This window comes from Uloborus diversus, chromosome 1, assembly GCF_026930045.1.
Source record: "Uloborus diversus isolate 005 chromosome 1, Udiv.v.3.1, whole genome shotgun sequence".
Classification (NCBI taxonomy): domain Eukaryota; kingdom Metazoa; phylum Arthropoda; class Arachnida; order Araneae; family Uloboridae; genus Uloborus; species Uloborus diversus.
Window position 1 is genome coordinate 131226934 of NC_072731.1, and position 27775 is coordinate 131254708.

The window sequence follows — 27775 nt, forward strand, 5'->3', positions numbered from 1 at the left end:
TTCTTTTTAAAAAATTCATCTGTTCATTCACTGGTTGGTCTATCCTTTACACAAATAGGAGTTGTCTTGACACATGTTACTGATGAATCGTTTTGTATGCAAAAATAAGACGTGTCCTTGAGGCTGTGTGTGACCATAAATAATGTCACACTTTTTTTCGACAAATTGACCCTCCTCCCACTCTGTAACTAAGTGCTCCACTTCATCTTACCCCCTACCCTTTCATATATCAAGCTCTTTTTCATCAGCATGTTGTTTCAAAAAATGCGTGATGGCATACTTCCATTCCCCCCTCCCAATGTCACAATTTCACGAACCTCCCATCCACTCAAAGCGTGACATTGTGGACGCCTCTCTTTAAAATAAGTTGCACTGCCCGCTGAGAAGACTAAAAATTGGAAAGAGTAAAAACTTTTATACTTGAAGCAAAGATCTTAAATCACGCGATAGCATTAAAAATAAATCAAACTTGTTGAAGTCAAATTTCATTTATTAGTTTCACTCATAATGTGTCCGTCGCACTTGAATCACGTGACTTGGGATCTTCGCCTCAGCTTTTTCCTAAGCTAATGATCTGGTTTCCTTCTCTGTGGCACTGACTGCTGTTCTATTCATTCCTTAGGCTGCTGCTGCTGCTGGCTTGAGGCGTCCGTCCTGAGTCGGCGGTACATGCTGCCGTCGGGATGCGTCTGCTTCCGGCATGAACTTGGACGCAGAGAACCGCGTCGTGCTGAACGTGGGCGGCATCCGGCACGAAACATACAAGGCGACCCTCAAGAAGATCCCGGCAACGCGGCTCTCCAGGCTGACCGAGGCGCTGGCCAACTACGACCCCGTCCTGAACGAGTACTTCTTCGACCGGCACCCGGGGGTCTTCGGGCAGATCCTCAACTACTACCGGACGGGCAAGCTCCACTACCCCACCGACGTCTGCGGCCCGCTCTTCGAAGAGGAGCTGGAGTTCTGGGGACTCGATTCCAACCAGGTGAGAACATTTGAGGGGAGTCGAATACCTTGTCAAGCAGCTGCTTCCCTGAGAAGGGCGCAGTAAATTGGCATGGAATTTTATCATTCATTTGTCGCAAATTAATAATACACTAACCGCCATTATTAACCGCCTGAGACGGGCGTTGATTCAGCAGCTGTTTAATTAATTAATCCCCTTTTTCGACACGACGCGCATCTAACTTAATCCCCTTTCGCTCGAACCAAGAATAATTATATTACTTTTCTGTCGTTATACCCAGTTTGCTTTTCAATCGAAGCAAAGAAAAGTTGTTGGCAAAATGCCAGAAGCAGCGTTCCGTGATTTTCTCTCACATGAAACGTCGCTGAGAATTGACGTTTTTATTGATACTTCCTATAATTTAAGTCATACAAAGGTGAGACTGGACTGAAGAGGTTCACCGAAAAAATAACGAATCTGACGGTTCCTGGATCGGTTAAAATTTCTGTACCTCAGAGCCAAAAGGACGTAAGTCACATTATGATAGTTTTACAAGGAGAGAGGGGAAACTTTTTCTGGCGCATTCAAAGGATGATACTTTCGCTTTTTTAACCATGATAAAACATTGAAAAGGATTTTTTTCTAAGAATTACGTTCCCATGGCTCGATGTGGAATAGACTTCTACAACCCACATACAATGCACTAATAAACGGAAGTTTTGGACTTGCGTGAATCTGGCTCTGAGGTACAGATTTGCTCTCGAGGAGTTCGACTGACATGCATACATGCAAGATAGGTGTGGTCAAATACTTTTAACGTTTCTAAAAACGTATTTCATGAGTATTTTAAATAAATATATGGAATTGAGGAAGATGTAAAAATAGGTAACTGGAAAATTTAAATGATCTCTTTTTAATATTTTTTAGGTAAAATGTTCATTAAATGTTAAATCAAAAATTGAAATAGCATACACATTTGCTCGTCTCCTGCTACAGTCTATCTCATGTTAAGAAACTTACTTTTTAATGGAATTGATCCCTGTTGTATTTACTGCTTTTGCATATTTTACTCCTATTAAATAAATTTTATTCCTCTCAAATACGTACAGGGGTATTTTCACTCTTTGAAAAAGTCCCTGGTGTATGTGCAAGAACATCTTATGGTCAAACGAAAGCATATTAAAATTAGTCATTTCAAAAGCATTGATCTAGTGCAGGATATCTCAAACGGTGGTCACGACCCCCAAGATGTTCTCGTGATTTGTCCAGAGGGTCACGAGATGTGAAAGAAAAGTTTAAAGAAAATTAATTTATTGCTGTGTTCATAATAAAAACACAGCAAATACACAAAAAAGCACAAAAATAAGTCCAAAACTGTCGTAAAACTACTGCAAGATTATGAGATCAGTAAAGTCTACTAATGTCTTTTATTATAAAACCAGAAGCCAGCCCCGACCTAGTTCGGGTTAAAAAAAACTATCCATCTTAAATAACTATTATGCTTGAAATTTTTATTTTAAAATATCATGGCATACAACATTTTTTGTGTCGTTTTTATGCGGTTTTAAAACAAATTGGTTCCTTTCATTTCCGAAACAATATAATTCCTACTGAACAATGCAAATTTCCCGTATGTAACGTTGTACTACTTTTAGTTGTACGTTTGAATTTAAGGTTTGATGATGGCAATTATGGTGATGAATATACATAGGAAATTTTCACTGAAAATTGTAATCACTGAAATTGGAAAAGGAAATATGCAGGGACCATGGGAATGCGAGGTATATGAGCCAACTGCCCTGTTGCAGGTTGAGTAAGAATTATTCTCAAAATCATATTATTTAGTAGTAATTATAATTGAGGTTCAATTATATTGCAAATTACAGCTTAGCAATAAAATTATTGGAATACCGCCTTTAATTTGAAAAGAATGAAGTTGAGTCTTGAATAGGGAATTCAGGAATTTATGTGAATAGGCAAAATGTTGTTGGCGAAACCTATAGCCCTCGCGCACATCCACGTGTAGTTTTTCTGAGAAAGATTTTAGTTAAACATTGAGGATCTAAATTTGAAGATTTCAGAGTATTTCCAAACTGATGTTTTTTTTTTTTTTTTTTTTGATAATATTTTTTTAAAGGTATATTCCCGTTACTAACTTGTACTAAAGGACTGGAGAAATGCTTTCTTTTCTTTAATGAGCTCTTAACTCTGTTATTAAGACTGTTACACAGAGCTCCTGAAAGGAGACGACTTTAATCAGGCATGAAGTATATCTGCACGTGTTTCTCTAGGGTACCACAGGAAGAGTTAGAAGAAAGTCACCTGCAAGTATATTCCTCCAAATAATTTTTATTTATTTTTTCCTCTTCTTTGTCAAATTCTTTCCTATCGAATGTTCTTTGTAAGTCTTTGTATTAACTCTTAACTTTGAATGTACGGTAACGATGTGTAATTACTTTTTGATTTAAGATTTTTCTTAAATAAATGTACTTTAGTGAGTTCATTAGCATATGTTTTTAATTTCGATTTTAGTACGAATAAAAGTCTTTAAAGAAAAGATAGAAATGCATGCAAAATTTCAACTTTGGGGAAAAGAATGATATCGTCTATCTGTACAAGTTGAATTCAAAAATTATTTGTTTCCCGGAAGTGAATCTCAATTATAATTAGTTTAAATAATTTTTGAAGCATAAACATTCTGTAACTCTAATCGGTGTGCAATGTCAAAGGCTAATAGAATGCTATGCCTTATCCTCTACAGCTTTTAACTCAAGTGAAGGTTTTTGCAATTTTCACGCTGACATCAAATACATTTTTCTTTCTCGTGTTTACTTCCCTCAACATTCAGTTCGAAGAGACCTTTCTATCTTACTTTCATTGATAGTGCTGGACAATCGGAGATGCTTTTAACGTATATAAGAATACAACAGTACGAAACATAAACTGGTAGGGAAGACAAACTATTGGTTTTAAAAAGAAGTATAAATACATGTACTAGCCTATGTCACTCACTAAGTGATATAGTGAACGAATTTTTCAAATAGTTGCAATGGTTCCGGAGATTACCCTGAACATATAAACATGCAAAAAAATCCGTTCTTCTCTCTATAATATTAGTATAGATAATTCAAGAAGCAAAAATTCATGTGTATTTTGCAAATTACTTATGTTTCTAAATATAAAACTTAACCATTTGTATAGTTTTTAGTTATTGTGTTAGGATTTAGACAGAATTAAAACTTTGGGGGATTGCCAAAATACTTAGTCTAAAGTAGGGTTCGCTATGTCTAAAAGTTTGAAAACCCCTGATCTAAGGACTACTATGCAGCAGCTTTGATGTTGCATAGCTCATTGTAATCAGACAATTCGTCTTTTGCTTCACTTTGTAGTTAAACGCTTTGTTGTAGTTAAATAAAATTTCGTTTCTATATTTAGATTCCAAAGCCGCTATGCACACTCATAACTATTGTTACGATTTCGCCTCAAGTTTAGGTACGCTTGACAAATGATTTCTTCTTATCATAAAACAGCAATTTTTATAAGAAATATTTGAAAATTATATCAAACAGTTGATAAAACATGCATTAAAACATCAAATCTCACTAAACACCGTACCATAAATACAATCACGTATATTTAACGTCTAAAATAAGATCAAATGCAGTGGCAAAAACAGCTAAAAAAACAGTAGTATTCACTCATTTACAGTCAACTCACAACTCACAGCTCAAAATCACTGAAGGTTTTTTATACTTTCGGATGTGAATTTTCTAGAAAGATTCTTCTCTTCTAGAAAGAATCATGTCTTAGATTTTAAAAATCGCAAAATAACCCCGACCTAAGCAACACCTGGCGGTTACTTCATGCATTTGGCGCCAAAATAAAGTTACTAAAAATGATACCAAATCGAAAATACCTGTTCAATTTAACGACACATCAATATTAAAATACCCAGAATGTAAGAACAACATATTTGTTCGTAGAATATAACGTTGTTGGTTGAAAAATAAACAGAGCATGACTATCTATACGAGAGTAGCAAACTTTAAAAGAATAATTGCTAAAACATGAACAGATAGTAAAAAATATGATGCATGATACTGCTATGAGCTATAATGCACCTTAATGACGATTTACATAATAATTATCAACTGTGGTGGACAGAAATAATAATTTTTAGCAAGAGTTTAATACTGCAACCTTGCAATTCCCAGGGTGCTACAAAACAATGCAGAAAAGACAGTTTTACAGAGATTATTGACAGAAAAATCTCTGCAGTAATTTAACATGAAGTTCTAGGAAACAGCACTAATTATCATCAATATTGCCAAACTAACAATCGAGTTACATGACATATTTGATGCCAAGGTTTTTTTTTCCTTTGCAATTCCATTTCCCAATTGTTAAGTGCAGAAGAAAGCAGATTAACAGTGGATTTTTTTTTTTTTTTTTTTTTTTTGATAATAAGTTCACTGAAATACCTATCAGATTTAAAAAGAACCATTCACAAGATATGATGCTGAGGTTTGCATTTAATAATTTATGATAATTCAGAACTATTCGTTTTTTTTTTTTTTTTTTTTTTTGCTTGAATGAACAAGGTAAACAAAAAATAAAGCACTATGTTTAGTACACTATCGAAAACTGTTTGAAACACTCTGATAAGCAGAAGAGTAATTGAAAGAAATTTCTAACAATCTAAGTGTAATTTTGAGAAAACTTTTAGGGCTTTCAGACATAAGATTAGATAAAAATGTGTCGAAGTCATTGATTTACATTAGGCTAATGCGCCAAACATAAATGGCTAAAAAGGAAGGTTTAAAAGATCGCTATCTTTTTCTACGCAATTTAGGTTCAGCATAAATAACTGGAAAAAGCAGTCTGAAAGGAGTAGATAAGAAAGTAAATATAAATTAAAATATGTTGAGACCTCACGTTAAAATTTTGGAAAACTTTTAAAGCCACTTTCTTAATTTTTATTTTTTTTTTCGAAGTGACAACTTACATTGAGTGTATAGCACCCCCTTACCCTCTCCCCCCCTCCCTTGAAAAAATCGAAATGATTGGCTAGCAGAGATCTTAAGCACAACGACGTTTAAGATATTAATACTTTTTATACTCTTTGATGAAAAGTTCAGCTTAAAAAACTCTAATGTTTCTGAGAATTATGTTACGGATATGTATACAATATGTTGAGCTGTCCATATACTCCACACTAGCTTGGTTAAACAATAATAATAAAACAGGTAAAATAAGTATCTCAATCATTTTTCTCATTAACTAAAACACATGAATATTGTCAGGAGACATCCAACGCTGTTTAGCACTAATAAGGATACTTCCTGTCATTCTTCGGCACAAAGGTATCTCTTTATTGCTTACATGAATAATATTTATATTGTTGCATTCTAATTTTCATAACAATGTATTTGCAGGGAAAATTAATAGCTTTAAAAAATTTTTGCATTCAATGATTGAACTGGATCCAGACCGTTAACGCATCACACAAGCGGAATATTTCTACTAATAAATATTGCTATCAATTGATATCAAAAATACATATTTTTAAAGTTCCTTTAAGGAACATCGTAGTGGCTAATCAACCCCATGTCCCATTCTTTGCGACTCTCCCCTACTTAGCATGAGCACTTCAAAATTCTTCAGTAAATGCTCTCGTATTTTAATGAGAAAAATTTAGTTGTAGTCACCGAAAATTCTGTATTAAGAGCAAAATTATTCTTACTTCGCGGGTAGTATAAGTGGTAAAAGAAAGTTTTCGTCTTATATAGTTAAGCACTTAAAAACTTCCCAGAACACATACTGTTTCTTGAAGCTTCATATGAGATAAAAATAAACATTTAATCATGAATTTGCTAAGCACATCACGTCTTGGCACTTTAATACCAATACCCAACTAACGAGTTTAAAATTTTTTTCCTATCGAATTTTATTTCCATACTCATAAAATACTTGGCGACTTTTCAAATATTAAATTGCGTTTTGGCGCGCCCTTGCATGAATGATAATGCTTTTCTCCCGATGATTCCAAAAAGAATTGAATGAATTATCATAATTAAGTTATATTCCTTGGCATAAATAACTATTTTTTATTTCATCTTTAAATGCTAACTAAATTAGCAATAATTTTTTTTTCTGTTCCATTGAATTGACTTTTATTCAAATCTTTTTCCTGTAGTAAAGAGCACAACTGTAAAAGAAATCCAGTTGCTTTATTAACTAGAACCAGAAAACTCATCAAGTATTTGTTAAAGCACATTTTATGTCTTTGTGAGAATTTGCAGAATAATTTGTTAAAAATGAATTGGGCAATTATGAGTAACTCTTAAAAACGTCTTAAATACAGTTTTTTCAGTTTAGTTTAATTTATTTTTTAATCCTAGACGAATGAAAATCAAAGTAATATTAAAAGACAGCACAGAAAAAATATCTTTTAGTGCTTAGATTTTACTGGCTAAAAGTTTTGCTCGATTTGTAAATCATGGTAAGAAAAGGGAATTACTCTTCAATTCATTAAATATGCGTTTGTTGTAATGATTTACTTCAATAAACAGTCGTTAATACCTATTTATTCATTTGTATCGGAATTCATAAAAACTGAGTATTAAATATCAGTAGAATCATAAATAAGTGTATATGTTACTATGTAGCAAAGCATAACTCCAAGTTCAGCGTAGGATGCCCTATTCATTAGGACAGTGCTTCTCAACCTTTTTGACCTTACGGCACACTTAGATGGTTGGCTTGCTACTTGCAGCACACTGGACCAAATTTTATATGTCAATATGGACGATGTTTTCATCATCCACTGGTCAAAGCAAGGAGGAGAAAAAACCTTTAACCTTTATTTAACCTTTTTAAATATTTTAAAAGTTTCAGTTTCTTCAGTAATTAAATTAGAGTTCATCATGATTTTTAATGCTTATTACGGTCAGAAAGCCCCCAACTTTCACTTAAGACAACTCAGACACTTTTACGTGCCATGAAGGACAGCGGCGCTTTTTATTCAACTCTTTGTTGGGAAGAGCTACACTAAATTTTTAAATCGAGGTCGAGGATCTAGGCAAGATATTTCGTTGTTCTTGAAAACTACCAATGCAAAAAATCTCATGTCAAAAATATATATGCTTTAAAATGGTAACAGTAACAGCTCATGAATAGTGTGATCAAAGATTTTTAGGTACCCATTTTTACTAACAGGCAATATGTGTCCAAAACTTAGGGCATGAATTAGTAAATAGAGGGAGCATGTCCAATCATTGACTGAGCAAAAGCTGAGGCTAAGACTACAAGTCACGTGACTCAACAACGACGGATGGTTGACATGTTTGCATGAAACTAGCGAAAGAAACCTGATTTCTTCCGATGCTTTGCTTTAAAATCTATCACGTGACTTGGGGTCCTTGTTTCAAGAAAGAAAGTCTTCACTCTCGCCATTTTATCTCTTCTCAATGGTCCAAAAGCACTTTGCTGAACCCCAGTTTTTAGGATCAGTCGCTCCTGTGAGGTCTATACATTTTTCTCAAGCCTTGAAAGAAAGTTCCTTGCTGATGCGTCAACGGATCTCGGACCCAGTCATAGTGTTCTATGCCAGTCAACTTTAAGAATTGTTTCAAACGCGTTTTGAATCATGGCCAGATGTTCTGATACCCCATTCAATAGCTTTTCTTTCAGATTGTGTGTAGCTATTCCGTTTGAACACGTCCAGTGAGCCACGATCTAACTCCTTTCTCCACAGCTGAGTTTTTAATTTTAAACCCATTTAGGTAGTCGATACATGTAAACACAAGCTCACAGCGTCCTTGAATTCCTCGATTCAATTGAATAAGATTCTCAAAAATATCATCTACGTATGCTATTTTCTCAGACAGTATTTGTCGTGAAACTAACTGGTATGTTTCGTTTCGTTGAGAAACATCAGAAATGTGTACCTTGTCTCTTAACTCAAAAGTTCTTGACTGAACCTTGCTTCTTAATAGCCTGCGAAACTACGTGTGAAGAAACAGGAAGTGGGAATATAACCCCACCTCTTCAGAAAGTACAATGAAGTCCTTAATTGTATGTAGACGATTTTTACGGCTTGAACCATGGCTGACTTCAGCTCATCTGTCATGTTGTGCCCCAGGAGAGGTTCATGATGGAGGAAACTGATTGCCTCGGATTTGGATTTTTCGCACTCAGCCTTTGACATTTACCCATAATTTGCATTGCTCCATCATTGCAAGTGCTTGTGCAGTTTCGTCTGGAATTGGCACTTTGACCACTTTATTTATTTCATTGGAACCTATCGTTCCCCTTACGACTTCTTTACACAGTGGTGAAACAAATGTTTCACCGTTGGTATGCAGTTTTCAATGTAATTTGGCAAATTAATTGAACTTCTAACATGATATCTGATCTCTTTCCTTTTTCTAAAGCTTTGAAATTACCATGGCACACCAAGGTTCTTGTTGTGGCACGCCAGTCTGCCGAGGCACATTGGTTGAGAAACACTGCATTAGGATACCCTCGGTTTTTGTCAGACCCCGGTTTGCCTAATGGATATCGAATCGGATTGGGATTGAAAATTGACGACGCCAAAAGCCCAACAGAAATACCTTTTGACGGTCTATTTACATCCGTACGTTCATTTTTTTTTTTTTTTTTGAAGAAGGTGTGCCCAAAACGAGTGTTTGCACAATTGTTCGACAATTTTAAATTGTTGTATATAATTTTATCGTTCAAGCATGTAAAAAATTTCAGTATAAACCCTAAAATGGTGTACGTAAAAGTTTCATGCTTCAGATAGTCAAAGTTTCAAAACATCACAGGCACATAGATACTTTTTTTTTTAATTTAACGGACTTGAGAATGAAAGTTTTCTTGCTCTAATTTTGAATCGAAAAACCCAGATAGTTCTATGAAAACGTACATCTTTATCTCATGCTCCCTAACCTTTACCAAATATAAAATATTTAACATGTTTCTATCAAGTACAATAGTATTATCGCTTATGCAATTATTCCTTCATCCAGAACACACCCAATACTCTTAATTATCTCCTAAATCGGTTTAAAAAAAGAGTTCGTTCAATGAAAGCGATGGTTATCGACCTCGGACTCATGACTAATAATTATGACAATAAATGCCTTTTATAACCGGCATTAAAGACTGTGATAACATGTGATGATGGTTTATTTGCAGGGCTTTTTTTTTTTTTTCTTCCGCTCAAAACGTCCTAACATTCGCCCAGAAAGCGTGTGTTCTTCTGGGTTAAACTATAGAAACAAAAGGCATTGCTCTCTGTTTGATAAACACCTCACATGACGTTTGTTTTTCTTATTGCGACAATTCAGCGATTACTAATAATTCCACTTTTTTTATGCTGTCAAAAAAATATTCTTGAACTTATAAAGTGGTATGTCTCAAAAAGCTTATTCATACAACAATTTGGTGCTTTTCTATGAATTTTGAAAATGTGTCAGACTTTTCTGACACCTTGTATATCTTTTGACATAATTGTATAAGAGTGATTCTCCAAAATCCTAAAAATATTAATATCCTAGTAGCCTAACACAAAAATTGTTTAGCTCAGAAAATGTTTTCATTTTTTAATAGTTAGAAATAACTTATCTGATGTTATTGTACTCTTATTAAAACAATAAATAATTTAGTTTTTTCTACAAAAACTTTAAATAACCAGAAAGTTACACTTTTGGCGTGTCCATTTTTCCATCCGTTTGTCCATCCGCTTTTCAAATGGACTTAAAATTATTTTAAATTTTTTTCATCAACATTCAATTTGTAGTACAAAATAAAGTATACTTTAAGGTGTAAAATTTCTCGTGTAAAAAGTATACTTTAAGGTTAAAAGGTTTCTTTAAATAAATTTTATTAATTAAATCATCAAGGTACATCGTTTTAAACTTTGTCCCCAGGTTTAATGTCATTCTCCTGTCCTAGGATTGAGTTCAATTATTACAGATTAAAAAAGGGAATTTTTGATTTGCTGTGCTACAACACTGTTTATTATCATCATTTTGTTAGATTCCTTGAGTAATAAGTTCATAGGATTTGTCTGCTGTTCTTACTAAAACTTCGAAGCTTAAAAATAAGTATGTAATATTTTTGCTGTCATTTTTTTCGACAAAATTTCTGTGTTAAATTTAAAAAATAATAATAATTCTAATCATAAGGTGTAGTTGAATTAAGAGGTTAGAATCCAAAAATAACATTAGTTTCCTTAATTATAATCTTGGGATTACGCAACAGTCAAATTGTATGCAAAATATCATACTCCTGTCCTTAAAAAATGTCATACTCCTGTCCTAAAGACATCACTCTCTGAGCATTATTTCTCAGCACTGGTGATGCATCCCGTAGAATAGAAGGATTTATTTCAAATACATTAGTTGGAAAATAAGATTGGTTGAAAAAAAAAGTTAAATTTGGCAAACGATAAATAAAAAATGTATCAGTTTGATAATTCTATTTTTTTTTTTTGTTCAGACGAATCGTTTCAAAAGAGATTTATTGATTAGACATTTGGTTATCTAAACGTTGTTCGAATAGGTTAGTGCAATTGCTATAAATTTCGTAGTTGCTTTAAATTTAAAGTAATTATATGTTTTTAATATCGCTGATTCCCTTTTCGTTTTATGTTTGTATTTCCTGAACTATAAAACAATTCGCAAGTAAGGAGAAGGTAACTTTTTTTTTTGTAAATTTTATCATACTGTGTATGGCTAACTTGAAGAAAGTTTTAAAGCAGCAATCGATTTTTTTTTTCGTTGAAATGAATGTAAGTTATTTGAAGTGAAAGCTATTCAGAGTGAAAATTATGGAAAAACCTATGTGGGACTTGTACTAGAAGAAATTGGGGGTGTCCGTTAAGGGAGGTTTACATAAATTTTGTTTTTTCATTTAATAACCATACTTTTTACTTTATTTATTTCTTACTGTTACATTCCGTTAAGAAATTCATTTTGTAACTCTCCTGCTGCTGCTTGTTAGTCCCTTGCTGCATGAAAATTTGAACCTCTCTTTTGAGGGTGTAACATAGTTAAAATGAGTTCTCTTAATAAGTTATTAGTTTCTCTTGATAAGTTCCTAACGAAGAGGAAGTATCATTTTTTCAGATTTTTTTCAGCATTTTTATTTAAAAAAAAAATGTGATTAGGAAATGTCAGGTTTTGGGATTATCACCCATAAATCGTAATTTAAGAATCAGAATATTACGCATATTTTTACCAGAAAATTTTACGAAACTGTACAGCAAACTTGGTGAATAATACTGCAGTTTTAATGCTTTACATAAAAATAACCTGCAGAAAACTATTAAAGTTAAAGTAAATACTTCTCTTGAGATGAAATCATGTTTTATTGCTTTTTTTTTTTTACTTTTTTTCGTTTTCTCCTTCAGAGGGTTCGGCGGAAAAGTTTATCTCGAGAGGATTCTGATCTTAACCCAAAGAAAAAAAGGTTAAAAAGCCCCCTTTATGGTGGGGGGGCTTTTTTCCCAAGTGTGCTGTCTTTCCTGCATTGGGTTAATCCTCGGTGGATCTTATGCACATGTCAATGCTTCTTCACTCTACTAGTGGGGTTTTTTTTTCTGTGTGGACAACTGCCACTACAGAATGGAAATGCATATCTTCCTACGTGGTACTGTTTTCCCTCGCTCTATAAGTTCAACATCCTTACTTTTGAGCTTATTTTTAAAAGCATAAAAAGTCCAAAGTGCGTAAAAGTGTTTTTTTTTCCTTCTTCTTTTTTTCTAAATTTAAGTGTTAGGTTTCAATGAACATATGAATGTACATCACTTTCAAGGTAAACACCCTGGGGACTATGCATATGGTTGCCATTTTCAGGACGCAAAATAATTAATCTGTTTAATTTATTAGAGTTAGAGTGAATGTGATTAAAGAAAAAGAGGTAATTTTTCAAGAAATCTATCACAGCTCAAAGCCCTTACAGCATAAATACATGTAAATTTAAATATATTCTTGACTGAAAGTTAGAACTCTTTCTCAAAAGAGAAAAAGAAAAATCAAACCATGTAATAGCGACTGATCAACGATCCTGAATCGCGCTGAATGTGAAGTGGTTCCCACTTCACATTTAGCCATTTGCAATGAAAATATAGATACATGATTCACAAGTTAGTACCACTGTTGTGTGTTAAAGATAAAATTAATTTATTTTTTTGAAATTGGCCAACCTTATGAACAATATTCACCAGTGACTCACCTACTTACAAAAAAAAATCTCTCACTATGCCTGCTTCATTATTCACAAAATTGTTCAAGCACACAGAAATCCATTTAATGTTTTTTTCATTGCTTTAGAATTTAATCGAAACCTTCGACGAGGATAAATGCTCAGCATTGTATGAGAATGAAAAAGATAACAGTTGGCAATGATAAGATGCGTACCACGAGGAGCAATCTGCATTTATTAATATTGGGGAGACCGGGGCACAGTGGACTACCTTTTTACTTTATTTTCATTATTCATTTTATGAATAGAAAAAGCAATGTACTTTTAATCAAGAGATCCGTAAATACAAGAAACATTACCTACACTAGCATTTCTTAAATTGTGTTCTGTGAAACTCCAGGGATCCATGAAGGACACTCAAAGTTTACACGTAACTTGCGGCCTTCCCTTGAACTTTATTTACTGGCTTAAAGTATCAGTAAAATAAAATTCGAGTGCCGCTTTAAGTTAGTCATTTTCGAGCTAATGTCACAGAAAATGTCAAAATGAATTGTGGGTTTAAATTTGACATTTATTGCCTATGTGCGACCTTCAACTCTGTCTCTTCAGGAGTAAGTAACTTTATTTAAACGACATCGGATTCATCCTAGCAACAGAAATTTAATTTCATCGTGTTATTGAAATTCTGATTAAGTTGAATATTATCAATTGTCGGACGACATGGCCCTTTTACCGTTTACAGCTATACATAGATGTGTGAAACGAGCTTTTTGACGTACATGTCAAAAAATAAATGAAGTTTTCGACAACCTAGATGATAACCTGATTGAAGAGTTTAAGACTTTGATCTATAAAGAGCTACATTGGTTATATTTGCAAAAATAAAATACATATCAGTCATCTTATTAAAATTTTAACTTCAAAACTTTGATTGAACGAGTTACTTCAAGCTGTTTTATGATACTTTCGAAACCAAAAAAACTTTCGTTTTTATCGAAACTATTTCCAGAAAGAAGTTAACTAGGTTAAAAATAATTGAAATTTTTTTATTTCACAATTACCTTTTTCAGTTATTGTTAGTTTTTATAATCATCTAAGTTTCGTTTTGATTTTATAGCATTATTTTTTTTTATTATTTAATGATCATTATGAATTATTCTCTACATAGTATACAATCAAGTATCCAGAAAGCGTCTGTTTGTTTAAACGCGCAAAACTTGAGAACTACCCGGCCGATTTTCACTGTTTTTTTTTTTATTTTTATTTTAGCATCGGAAAGGTTTGCAGACCAGTTCGAAAAAAAATTGATGAGTAGTTCTTTTTTAATTTCAATTCATAGGCCCAATTTTCCCATAAATTCCCAAATATGGGGGGTAAAAAATTACTTGCACGTATTAATATTACATATTGTTGGAAAGGGTAAAATTTTCCGCGTTCTACGCAATTTGTTTCAATGCTCCAACTTAATTACGGCGGGAGTTATTTGCTTCTTTAGCTCGATTTTTAGTTTTTTTTATTAAATCTATCAATAAAAAGTGAAGGAATTGTCCCGCAGTTTTCTTTTTGACACCATTGTAAAGGGCTAATTTTTTTACTCCAGTTCTGTAACTAGACCTATGGTCGAAAAATTGAGCTTCTATCTCCAAAGGAAAAATAGTTACAAGCCGTAAAAAATCCAAGTTCGAATAATATGATCTCCGTTAAAATTACTGATGGTTTATTTTGCGTTGCCAGAGTTACGTTTTTTCGATTCGTATGTTTCTTCTTTCTTATTCACAAACTTTAAGGGTTTCGATTTTAACGGAAAATCTTAGACTCAACTCAATTCAAGCCCCTAGCTAAAGAACAAACTATGTTGCTAGAGACCACGAATATGAAAGCGATATTTTTTACTCCAGATCCATCTCGACCTACGGTCAAAAAACTAAGCTTCTATCTCGAAAGGGAAAAAATTTACATGCCTTTTTAAATCAATTTCAAAAAATCTAATTTCCATTCAAATTGATAACCATTTTCTTTTGCATTTTAGTTCTTTAAATTTATTTTATTTTGTTTTTCTATGGTTACGCTTTTTAAATCCATCTTTCTCGATTTAATTTCTAAAAAGTATTTTAATATATGTCGTCATTGTTTGGGAGGGGTATTTTGCATGATGTTTTTTTTTTAAATTTATTTATTTAAGCTTAATTGTTGAATATACGTCACTTGACACAATTTTTATTTTCAAGGTAGACCGGGCAAAGCCGGACAACGCAGCTAGTAATTATTATATACTAAATTCTAACTGAAGTTTTAAAAAAAATAGTAATTGCACTTAAAAAAACATTTGCTTTTGTATTAATAGTGATTCCACTTAACAGTATTCATGCTTTGCCTCCTCTTTAGTGCATGCAAAATCATCATTGGATATCGTTAAAAGGTCAAAGGGATTTTTTTTATTTGGTACTAGTTGCACTGCCCAGCTTTGCGTGGTTTACCTCGAAAATAAAAGTTTCGTCAAGTGACGCATGTTCAACAATCAGGCTTCCATTAGAGAAAAATAAAATACTGTGAAGTTCCCGCCCAAATAGTCATTCTTAAAGAAAAAAAACGGCAAATCCAAAATTCCCGAATGTGTGAATTAAACGCAACCCTCTATAAAAACGACTAAAACCCTATAAAAAAAAAGAAAGAAGATAAATTGCCAAGTAGTAATCAAAAAGGAAAATTTTACCTCAAAACAGAAACCAATTTTATTTAATCAGAACCGAGAAAAAAAAAGTGGCAACCTTCTGAACGCTAATTTAAAATGAGATCGCGCCAACGATACTACTCCAATTTAAAATTTCTGTTCCATTAGGCTTAGCAGTGCGTTTTAATTTTTTCCCGGTGATGATACAGCCTTTGTTTTTTTTTTTTTTTTTTTTTTTTTTTTTTTGAAATTCAAAGGAAATGAAGGAACTCTATGGGTGTTTTTCGTGGGCTTTCAAATGGGACCTGAATCAAAGAAATCGGAAAATTATTTCGGAAAGTTAAAATTCGAACGGTTCGGTACTTTTTTGGCGTTCGAAAACCCCCTACGTTCCTTCTCGGGTGCCCAAGTGCCTTCTGCCAAATTTGGTATAGATCTGACGTAAACTGTAGATTTGTACGGGGAACATACACACACAAACACATATATTCTCTGTTTTATTTATATAGACTAGCTGTATTGCCCGGCTTTGCACGATCTACCTTGAAAATAAAAGTTATGTCAAGTGACGCATGTTGACCAATCAGGTTTTAAAAAAAACTGCATAGTTTTCCGTCCAAACAGTCGTTCTTAAAGAAAGAAAACGTCAAATCAAAAATTCCCCAACAAATGAAACGCAACTTTCCTAATTATCTTCCGCTGGCGGTACAAAAAAAAAAAAAAAAAAAAAAAGAAAGAAACTTAAAACAAAAAAAAAAAAAAAAATTATTTCGTCGCAGTCGAGAAAAAAAGTGGCAACCTTCTGAAACTTTATTCACGCTAATTTAAAAAGAGATCGCGTAAACGATAATGTTCCGCTTTAAAATTTCTGTTCCATTAGGCTTAGGGTTTTTAATTTTTCCCCCGTGATTTACAGACTTTATTTATTTATTTATTATTATTTTTTTGAAATTCGAAGGAAATGAAGGAACTCTATGAGTGTTTTTCGCGTGCTTTCGAATGGCGCCAAACTCAAACTGATCGGATAATTATTACGGGTAGAAAGAGCCATTTAATACCATTTTTGGGCCATATAAATAAAATTCAAACGAAAAATAAAAAATAAAATTCTTTTTTGCCGTTGGAAAAACCCCTACGTTCTCGTTCCTTCTCGGATGCTCAAGTACTTCCCTGCCAAATTTGGTCGAGATACGACATATACAGTGGCTCCCAAAAGTGTTCGTACACCTTGAGATTTTGTAGTAAAACCAAAATAACGCAAAACTGAATACGAATATGAAGTCCAATTTTTTTTTCGCATCATTCCTATGCCATTCTGAATAAAACCCAGTAGTGTTTTTCAAAATATTGCCAGATTTTAATTTTTAAATTTGTCAAAAAACGAAGAGACAGAGAAAAAATACGCCACAAAAGTCATCGTACACTGAAATATTTTCGAATAAATTCATGATTAAAATTATCATATGTCGTTTCTTATTATTTTTGCATTGTATTTACCCTTAAAAGTCATTTGGCTTTAATTTTTTGTTTATTCATTCCCTAATATTCTGCTTATTATTTTTAAATGGCTGGTATGCGTAGAAAACAACAAACACGATTCGAAATTTGTTTTTTTCCCTCACAGTAGCCACAAATTGGTTTGAAATGTTCCTAAATTAGTTAATTTATACCATTCTGTAGTGAAGTGCTTGATAAAATGCTTTTAAGACAAGAATCGGATCGAAAACAAGGTAAGAAAAGGTCAACTAGCAAAGTTAACAAAGCGTGATCGGAGGTTTACAGTTAAAAAAATTATGAAAAATACGCATTTGAGTGCTGAAAAAGTTTCTGCATAGTTGAATGAAACATTTTACGTTTAATTTTCACCTAAAATTGTTCGCCAAGTTCTCTGGTTAGTTTCATTAAAGGGGACTTCTTCCCGCAGAAATTTTCTTGTTCATGCGAAAAACACTAAGCTCACGCTTTCCGTCGTAAAATAAATGATAAATAAGCTCAAAACGTTTTGGAACAAAGTCGTACTTATGGAGGAAAATAAATTCAATATTTTGGGTTGAAATTGTTGCATAATTGTTAATAGAAGAAAAAATGAAGAATTTAATCTTAGGAACTTAGCTGGATCCGTTAATCAGGACGGTGAGGTGTTCTTGGGTGAGGGTGCATAACTGTAACAGGACTTAGAAATTTTGAATTTTTTGATGAAATAATGAATCATGCTGTTCATTTAAATATTTTAAAAAACAATTTCAAATTATCAGCCCAAAATTTGGTAATTGGAAACAACTTTGTTTTTTATCAAAGTAACGATAAGAAGTACACGTTTGCGGTTGGAGCCTCAAAAATTGTCCTTAAACTTAGAAATATCTCCTCAGTTGCCAGATTTAAACTTAATGGAACATATTTGGAAACATCTGGTGGCTAGATTACGAAAATACACCATTGAAACGAAAAGCGAACTAGAAACAGTAATACTCGAAGTGCGGCTGAATACTTACTCAGAAATCGCAGAAAAAAAGAAAGAAAAAACAATGAAATCTATTCCCAGACGTTTAAAAGCTGTTGTTGATACTCCATGATTCTCTACTAAATAATAATTTTATAAAAAATTAGATTATCTACTAATTTTTTGACATTTTTTCAAAGTGTACGAAGACTTTTGTGAGATAAAATTTCCGACACTTTTTGGTTTTTGATTTTTAAAAAATTAAGTTTTAATGTTTTTTAAAAAAATTTCGTGTAATTTTGTTAAAAATAGATTATATATCTTATAATTAAATACCTATTCCGAAATATTAATTCTAAACCAATGCATAGGGGCCTATTTCATTGAAAGTCGTAGGTGTACGAACATTTTTGGGAGCCACTGTATACTGTGGATTTGTATAGGGAACATACACATACACATACACCTTGACTTATAATCGATTTTATTCTTTCTTTTTAAATTTTAATTACAAAAAACGATAATTCACTAGTATGGAGACAAAAAAAAATCATTTGCACAGCTTTATTTTTCATGCTATTTGAAGCCTAGATGTTTTTACACGAAACAAAATTTTTTGGAAAATTCTAAGCTAATTAGAAATGGAAAACAATTGTTTTTAACTAATATTATTTTGATCATAACTTCAAGGTTCATCGATAAGAAAAAACTGTCGATACAATGTTCTTTTGATTCTCTCTCATATCATGTGATTTATCGGTAAGCGCCACAACGTTATGCAAGAAAATCATCCATCAACGAATTTAGTGACACTCTGCTTACCCATTTAGCTGTTCTTTTGCGCAGATGCTGTTTATGGCCTAAGTTTAATAATAACCTCCTTGCGTGTTAGTTCAACAGCGTTTTGATCATGCAAATAATATTTCTCATTTAAATATAGTTAAGAAAATTACCCATGTTATAGAAAATATTCCAACGCAATCTTATTAATTTGTCAAACGCAGTTTAAAACTCCCTACAAAAAAAAGGGGGAAAATATTCACAGCGAAGAGGAACGTAATAAAGAAAAGAATTAATTAAAATCCATACCGAGTAAATGTGATAACCTTCCTTTTAAAGTATCTCAGAATTAAACTAATTATTTTTGGTTTTCGTTATGTTTTGCTGAAATATTTGAAATATTTCGGATGTGTGCTATAAATATATTTATGATATTGAAAAAGCGAGAGGGAATGAAAAGAAATTAAAGGATTTGAGCGACTTTAAAAGAATACCTCTTAGAATTTGGTAGAAAAAATCTTATCTCCGATTCTCTTTAGCGACGATAAATTTCAAAATTAAAGGATTTTTTTTCCCTTGTGAAAATTCAATAAATCAAACTAATGGGAAAAAAGATTGAATTTAATTTTCTATTTCGTATTCGGGTATAAATACGTTTTTGAAGTCTTGGGTAGTGAATATAAGTATTGCTAATTGAAAAAATCTCAGGTTGTCTTGTAATTAATAGGAGTGAATTTGTGTATGCCTATTTTTCTAGTTAAAAGGAGAGAAAGCAGATTTGAATATTCAATAAAATCATTGACATTTCATTCATATGAGAACATACATCTAAAATTATTGTCCTTGTTTGTTGTTCTTTTTTAATTTTTTGGCATTTTTATTAATTGAGGAATAATTTTCGTTGCTAGAGTATTTGACAAACAAATATTATGTGAGAAACATCGCTTTCTCTTACTTTTTCTTTGGACATTTTATTTAACTTTTCATTTTCTTGGAACAAAATTTATTCATCTTTTGTTTGAAGGAAAATTTGTGTATTTGTGTTCATACATTTAGTACGCTATATTTTCCTCAAAATATTTTCGCAAAATATTTTAGAATTATAAAGTTTTAAATTACTTTCAGTTACAATCAGAAGTATATCGCAGTATTTATATGACTGTTTTTTTTAATTAAATTTTATTTACTTGAAAAGTATTAAGTTTTATGTTGCAGAAAACTAAGCACACCTGCTTCTCCAATTGACATCTTTATACTAAACTAATTAATTAATAATCCACACTCACACACACATAAATTACTGCCTATAGCCATTATTCAAAAGAACAATTTTTCACCTTAGAATGTATTGAGCTTTTTGAAATGCATTCTCTACTAATTATAAAAGCTCAAAGTTTGAATGTCTGGATATGTGGATGCGTAGATAACTGGAAGTGTGTCTGTCTGTGACACGCCTAGGGTCGAAAGCATCCGGTCGTTTTTTATGAAATTGTGTACAAAATTCATTTGTAGAATGAAAATGTGCATCTAGAAGATTTTTTCTAAAATTCGATTGGTTCTTTTTTCGATTTAAATTTAGTGCTCATTTTTTACGAAAATTTACTAATATAGGAAGGAAGTATTATATGTAGATATTAAAGTAGTATGTCAAGTGTCATTCCAAAGCTTGGAATTTTCTGCATGAGATGAGAGTTGTTTGCTTCGGTTTTCATATTAGAAGATTTTTAATGTTAATTTTTCCCAACCAAAAAAAAACCACGTGGCTGTTAAACACGTACTTAATGATGCACGCCCAAAATCTTTTCTGGAAATCGACTGAAAAATATTAATTAAACTTTACTGAAACTGCAAGCTTCAAGATTTACCAGAAGTATCTTACTGTTTGATGTGCTACACATGATCATTTTCATTGAAGTCACTTACCTTCTTTGCGCTCGAAAAAGTAACGATTAAAGCAGAACTCGGACAATCTTGTGCTATATTTCTCGGTTATTTCTCTGTTCTATTAATGCATTCTGCTCTTTCGCTTGAAACGCTTTATTACAAAACAATAATTTTGAAATAAGTTTTTGAATAGATAGTCTTCTAAAATCATTTAGCACATCGCAGAAAGTTCAAAAAACAAAATCCACGGTTTAGTTTTCTGATTGGCATTGAATCTTCTATATTCAGCCCTTAACCGATTGAGACAGTACAGATACGAAGGAAAAATCTCCACTTTTATTTCAAACCATCCGAATGTAGACTCCTCAGAGAATCTCTACATGTTAAGTTCGATCTTCTTTCTCTCTCAGAATACAACAAGAATAATATTAAACAGGAAGCTAGGTCTTGAGGGGAATCTTTTAAAGCGGATTTTTTTGAAAGCACCATTTTATAGTGAGTATACTGCATCTCTGATAATTTAAGGGTTCACTTTGAAAATGTTTACTTTTGTTTTGGGTAGAGATGAAAACAGTCGGAAAAAAAACGGAAAATTTCCACAAAAAAAATGGAAAAAAAAACTTTTTTCCGAAGTAGTAAATTTCCACTTCGGAAAAATTGAAAACAAAAATGAATTTTTTAAAACTTTTCAGGGTTTAATTGAAATTTTCAGCATAAAGTGATTAGAAATTTTTCCCACCTAAATTCTGACGCAATTTCCTCCTCCTCCCCCATTTTGTGTTAAAATTCTGTTTAACCTTAGTGCAAGTTTTTGTATGATAATATAATTTGCATATAGATCAAAAAACGTTTAATAATAAGTTTTGCAAAAACGCTTAAACCAATAACCTTAGTGAAGAATTTATTTTCCTTCTTCATGAAAGAAACATTCTGTTATTGTTTGATGTTGTTTATTCTCATTCGGTTTTGTTTTTGCTTTTGATTATATCTCAAATCAATAGGATTGCCAATCTTCGGATTAAGAAATTTCATTTTTTGAACCATTTAAAATTTCTTCAAGAGTGTAGGCGCAAGAAAATTATTCCGAAGTTTATTTCTTTGAAATGTAATTTACCACGTTCTGTCAAAATTGACAAAGTAATCTTTCGGTCGAAATTGGCTTTACTCAGAGCTTCGATCCAGGAAACTAGGAAACATTTATCGTTTATTGAACGTGAACTTTATGATTTACATCTTTCGGTTTCTAATTCCATTCCCAACTTTAACATTATTAACAGAAATTCTTGGTCTAGAACCCTTCGTTCCTCTGATAAACATCAAATTGTTTTGAAAAAGAAATTAGCTATGCTTTGTAAATCTTCTCATGTCGTTCCTCTTGATAATTTACCTGTTGTTAATAAGAATGTTGTTGAGGCTCTAAAATGTAATGATAATTTTGCTGTGAGTGTTAATCTTTCTTTTTCAAAGCTTATTGCTCCTGTTGAGAAAGCTTTTAAATTTAGTGCCTTAACTTCCTCTCAAAAAGATTCGATTCGGCATCTTATAGCTTCTAATATTGACTTTAACTCGAAAATTTCTAAACCTGTATTTGCTAATACTGTTAGCCGTTCTGTTAAAGACTTAGTTTCGAATTTTGATCTGGTTGTTACCAAAGCTGACAAGGGTAGCCAAATTGTTGTTCTTGACAAATCATCTTATGTTGATAAAACTAGTGATTTGATTTCTTCTGGGCCATATGCTGAAATTTCTAAAGATCCTAGTGATAAAGAGTTAAAAACTATTTCATCTGCTGTCAAGTCTGTTAAGTTTATTCCTTCAAATGTTAAACGCTCTGTTGTTCCATCTATTGCTAATTGTGCTAGATTTTATGCTTTACCTAAGGTGCATAAAGCTGGTATTCCTTTCAGGCCGATTGTTTCCAATATTGGTACGGCTTCGTACAAACTTGCAAAATATTTAGTCTCTGTGTTTTCTCCCCTTAGGAGTCACAATTTATTTACTATTAAAAATTCTGTTGAGTTTGTTAAAAAAATTCACAGTTTCGTTCCAAATGATTCTTTTATGGCTTCTTTTGATGTTAACTCTTTATTTACGAACGTTCCCGTCGAGGGTTCCAAAAACTGCAGTTTCAATTTTATGTTCGGTATGTTGATGATTGTTTTGTTCTAATGAACCAGAATCAGTTTGAGAGTGATGAGGTTTTATCTATTTTAAACTCCATTGATCCTCATATTCAGTTTTCTTGTGAGAAAGAACGGAATAATTGCATTTCATTTCTTGATGTACTTGTTTCTCGTACTGAAATTGGTTTTGAAACTACTGTTTATCGCAAACCTTTTGCTGTTTCTTTACCTCCTCATAGACTATCGTCTCATCCTCCAAATCAAAAATATTCTGCTTTCAATTCTTTTGTTTATCGCGCAGTTAATATTTTTTCTTCGTCGGAACTTCTCAAAGTGGAACTTAATTATCTTAAAGCTGTGGCAATTGATAGAGACTATCCGCCAACTTTGATTGATTCCATTTATAAAAAACTTTCAAATAAATCCCAAACTAATGTTCTTAACAGAACCTTCATCAGAAAGAATTTGGTTGTTTTGCCATTCTTTCCATCTGTAAGCTATCAGGTTGCTAAGATTCTAAAAGGTTTCCAATTCCAGGTGGTGTTCTCTCCTATTAATAAACTTTCATTCTCTTCTCTTTAAGATCCTATTCACCCTCTTAATTGTTGTGGAATTTATAGAATTAATTGTAGTTGTAAACTTGCCTATATTGGACAGACTCGGCGTGCTTTAAAAATTCGCTTGAAAGAGCATCAAAATTATGTGAAAAAACAACAATTAAATAAGTCTAGTATTGCTCAACACTGTTGGAATCGAATCACTCTTTTGATTTTAACTCTTATCAGATTATCCAAAAATGCCCCAATTCATCAGATCTTGACTTTTGGGAATCCTTTCATATTTTGAAGAACAGTTCTAACTTAGTTAACGATCTTAGTGCAGTTCCATATTTTTCTAACATTTGGCTCCCATATCTTTAATACTGTCCTTTCCCCATTCCCCCGCCCCCTTTTTCCCCATTCATTTTTATCGATCTTCCTTTGTTTATTTTTACCTTTTTGTCTTGATTGACACTCCCCCCCCCCCCCAATTTTCTTCTATTTATCTTTATTTTTCCTGTTTTCGAATATTTTGTGTTTCTGTTTATTTTATTTCATGGTTTTCCATTCAGCTTTTCCTTTCTTGCGGTTCACGGTTACTGACAATTTCTTTTCTTTTTGTTTAAGCTTCGGCTTAATCTTTGTCCAATTGAATTCTTTCTTTCTGGGTTCGTACCTAAGAGAAAGTTCTTGGCCTTTGCTTGCATTCCTATTGGTTCCTGATCGGTTTATAACTTTGTCATTGGTGTTTGGCTAATCCGCTGTTTTTATCTTTTAAGCTGCATGCTTATCTGCTCTTGGCTTTTGTCGGATGTCTTTTCATCAATAAGCTCATTATTTTTTGCATTGAAAAAGGCGTTCCCTGTAACGCCGAAACACGTGTCTGCTGTAATTTACAAATTTGTGCTTCTTCTAACGTTGTTTTGTCTTACTTCACAAAACTATGTTTCTGCTGACTGTGCGAATCAAATGTACAGGGTGCGGCAAAAATACCCGGGAAAGCAATTTTCCATGAAACTTATTAAACATGAATAAATTAACAAAACACAAAAAATAACAATATGAGGAGACCTTTAGCAATCAATAAATTTAATTGGTTTCAAACTAGCAACCTTTTGCAGTAATACAGAGATGCAACTGCTTATTGAATTTTTCATTCAAAGGCCACAAGTCCTTTAATCAATCCTATTCCCTATAAAGCAATTGGTTTAGAGAGTATGTGTAGTTTAGAGTAGACCTTCGGCACCTAAATAGGCCATACAGTGTAATAAATGGGATTTAGGTCTAGCGAGTAGAACGTCCACTCAAAAGGTAATATCATATCAAAAAAAAATGCGCCTTGCACCACTCTTGTCTTTTTGCCCATATGAATCGGTGTGGAGTTCAAGAAAAATGTCCAGTTTACATTGCTGAAGTGCTTTTAGGCCCACAGAAGTACAATAACTTCTAAAATGTCCTTCTGGTTCACTTTTTGATTCATTTTACCGCCCTCATCCACAAAAAACTAGAGATTTTTTTTTCGCTTGTGCTGATTCCTTCACAGACCAAGCCTAACTTCGGATTTTGGCGATATTTAACATGTTTTAAGGAGCTTGGCTACAGACCAATTCATATTGTTCTGGGGGATATGAGCTGGTTGAATACTATCTCTTTTAAACTGTTTGTCGGGGCACAACAAGCAAACGAATTGTCGTTCTACTTGGTTAAACAACTTAAAATAGTACGCATTTTATTTAAAATTGTAAGAAAAGCGAAAAACAATGCATAAGCTAGGAAATATATTGTAAACTACTTTCTAATAAAATGAGAGACAAAAATAAATTAGGCACTTATTACAATGAAATTACCTTTCTTCCATTCGATGATACAATTTTCGTCCGATATTTTTTTTTTTTTTGCCGCAAGCTGTATACTGCTGTGCAAAGCAAAAGAGTGGAATTTGAAGTTGGACTCAAGCTGAGATAGTGCTTCAAAGTTTGGCTCTTCCATATATTTGATTTAGATTTCTTTCTTTTTTTTTCTTTTTTTAAGTTCTTGATCAAATTACCCAAAAACATTTTATTTATTATATAAAATACGAAACAGAGAACAACTTTGTTCCAATAACTCAATTTTGTTCAAAAGTGCTGGTATGACTACTTTTACTACTGTGCTTAGCACGACCATATGAATAAACTGAAACTCCAGTTTAAGTTTAGGTTCAGCTTAAGAAAAACCAATTTAGTTTTGATTTGAACTCAGACTTGGTTGGAAAAAAATAAAAACTCAATAGCTTTTATTTTCAGACAGTAACATTGTATTATTTTTCTTTCCAAAAAAATATCATGTTTGAAAGTCGAAAATTTCAATTAATATTTCAAGTTTCAAAGGCAATATAAAATATAATTTTTATGATTAGACACACATTACCCAATATTAATGGTTGAATGACGACTGGACTTATTTCTGGTGTTTGACCATGAAAGTTCTCAGTTATAAAACAAAAAAGTTTTTTTTCTAATTAATCTTACCTTTATGTGTATTTCTGTCAAGCAAAAAAAGAAGATGAGTGGATAGCATATATTTTTTTAATGCCTAACCCTTTATATGTTCCAAGAAACATAGAGCTGTTAAGAAACCCTAACTTTATTCATAAAAAAAATCAAAATTTCTATTTTCTCCAAATTTTCCCGAAAAAACCGGTAAAAAACCGGTTTTTTTTCCACCACTTAAAAATTTCCGGAAATTTTACATCTCTAGTTCTGGGTAATTGAAAAAAGTGATTGGCGTTAAGCTGAGTTAGGCTACTTTTTTTTAGCAGTTTTCAAGTTTAAGTTCAATCGGAAGCATTCGCTTACTCAATTATAGGAGGACTGCATACTACTCGTCTTGCCTCTGTTCCATTTGACAACTATGACAATTTTTCAATTTTCTTATTAACAGACAATTTACAGACAGTTCACGAAAGATTTACAGCTCAAGAGAGGAAATCAAACCCAAGGTTCTGGGGGTAATTCAACCCACGACCTCATGTTCCGCACAAAGTAAAGCACGATCTCTTGGTCATGTAGGCCCCCTTAATAGTTTTGCGAAGGTATTCCAACACATATCTGCACCAATAATGCCGCTCTTTTTCACTAAACTCACTCTTGAAAAGGGTAAATATTGTCAAAATCAAGCCTCAACTTACATTCGCACCATATAGCAATAATACAATTTTGTTTTTGTTTTTTTTTTTTTAAGAAGGCAGAACCTGATAGTCAGAAATTAAGATAAATTAGGGGATAAATAGGAGCTTTGACCTCTGCATTTGGTATCTATCATTCCACACCATGATGATGTTAAAGTACGTGTTAAGCTACGTTTGCTTGCATTAGACTGCTGTAGCCACCAAATAATATTTCTTGAAACAGCTTTCAACTGTACAACCAAATTATTTCTCTAGCACACACTCTAACTAATTTGTAGCTAGGGTTAAATTGTGCACTACGGGTTCCTCCTCCTGCTCACCAACCCTCGTTTGCCACCTGCAGTGACTCAATGCCGCCAATGCTGTTGGCAATTGATGAATGCTCCCTAGTGTGTGAGGACATCCTCAGGATTGAATTTTCGACCCTTAAAGGTTTGGATGGGTGACACAGAGCAAAATCGCATTCTCTAGATATCCGGTGTTTAACGGTATCAGTATTGACCTGATATACATTGCCAGTACAGAGGAGATAGGGTTTGAGAAGTATACACAGACATAAAGGCTTTGATAGTCTAGAATTCACTCTTCACACTTTGATTTCGATTTCAGGTGGAACCTTGCTGTTGGATGACGTACACGCAGCATCGTGATACGCAGGAGACGCTGGCTGTGCTTGACCGCTTGGACTTGGACACGGACAAGCCGAGCGACGAGGAAATCGCCCGCAAGTTTGGCATGGAGGAGGACTACCGGGAAGGGACGATGTCCTGCTGGCAGAGGGTCAAGCCCAAAATATGGTCCCTCTTCGACGAGCCCTACTCGTCACTCGGCGCCAAGGTAGGACTCTCCTCATTTAGACCGCTTACACACGAGGCGGTTAGTTAAATCAACTCTTCGAAAAAAGTTGCCTGTCGGCTAGTTGACAGGCGTCTTTCGTTGTTTTCGCACCAGGCAACTTAGTTGAATTAAATTTTCTTCTAATTTCCTGCTTGTATTCGAGCAGCTGCTCC

General features: G+C 33.1%; 1 protein-coding gene across 1 annotated transcript in view; it reads left to right on the top strand.

Annotated features, from left to right (window-relative positions):
* The first annotated feature begins 700 nt into the window (after positions 1 to 700).
* Positions 701 to 27775, top strand: part of LOC129235020 (potassium voltage-gated channel protein Shaw-like) — a 114684-nt gene continuing 87609 nt past the window's right edge. The window contains exons 1-2 of the mRNA XM_054868758.1: positions 701 to 985; positions 27375 to 27602. Of these exons, the coding sequence (XP_054724733.1) occupies positions 701 to 985; positions 27375 to 27602 (513 nt within the window). The remainder of the gene's footprint in view (positions 986 to 27374; positions 27603 to 27775) is intronic.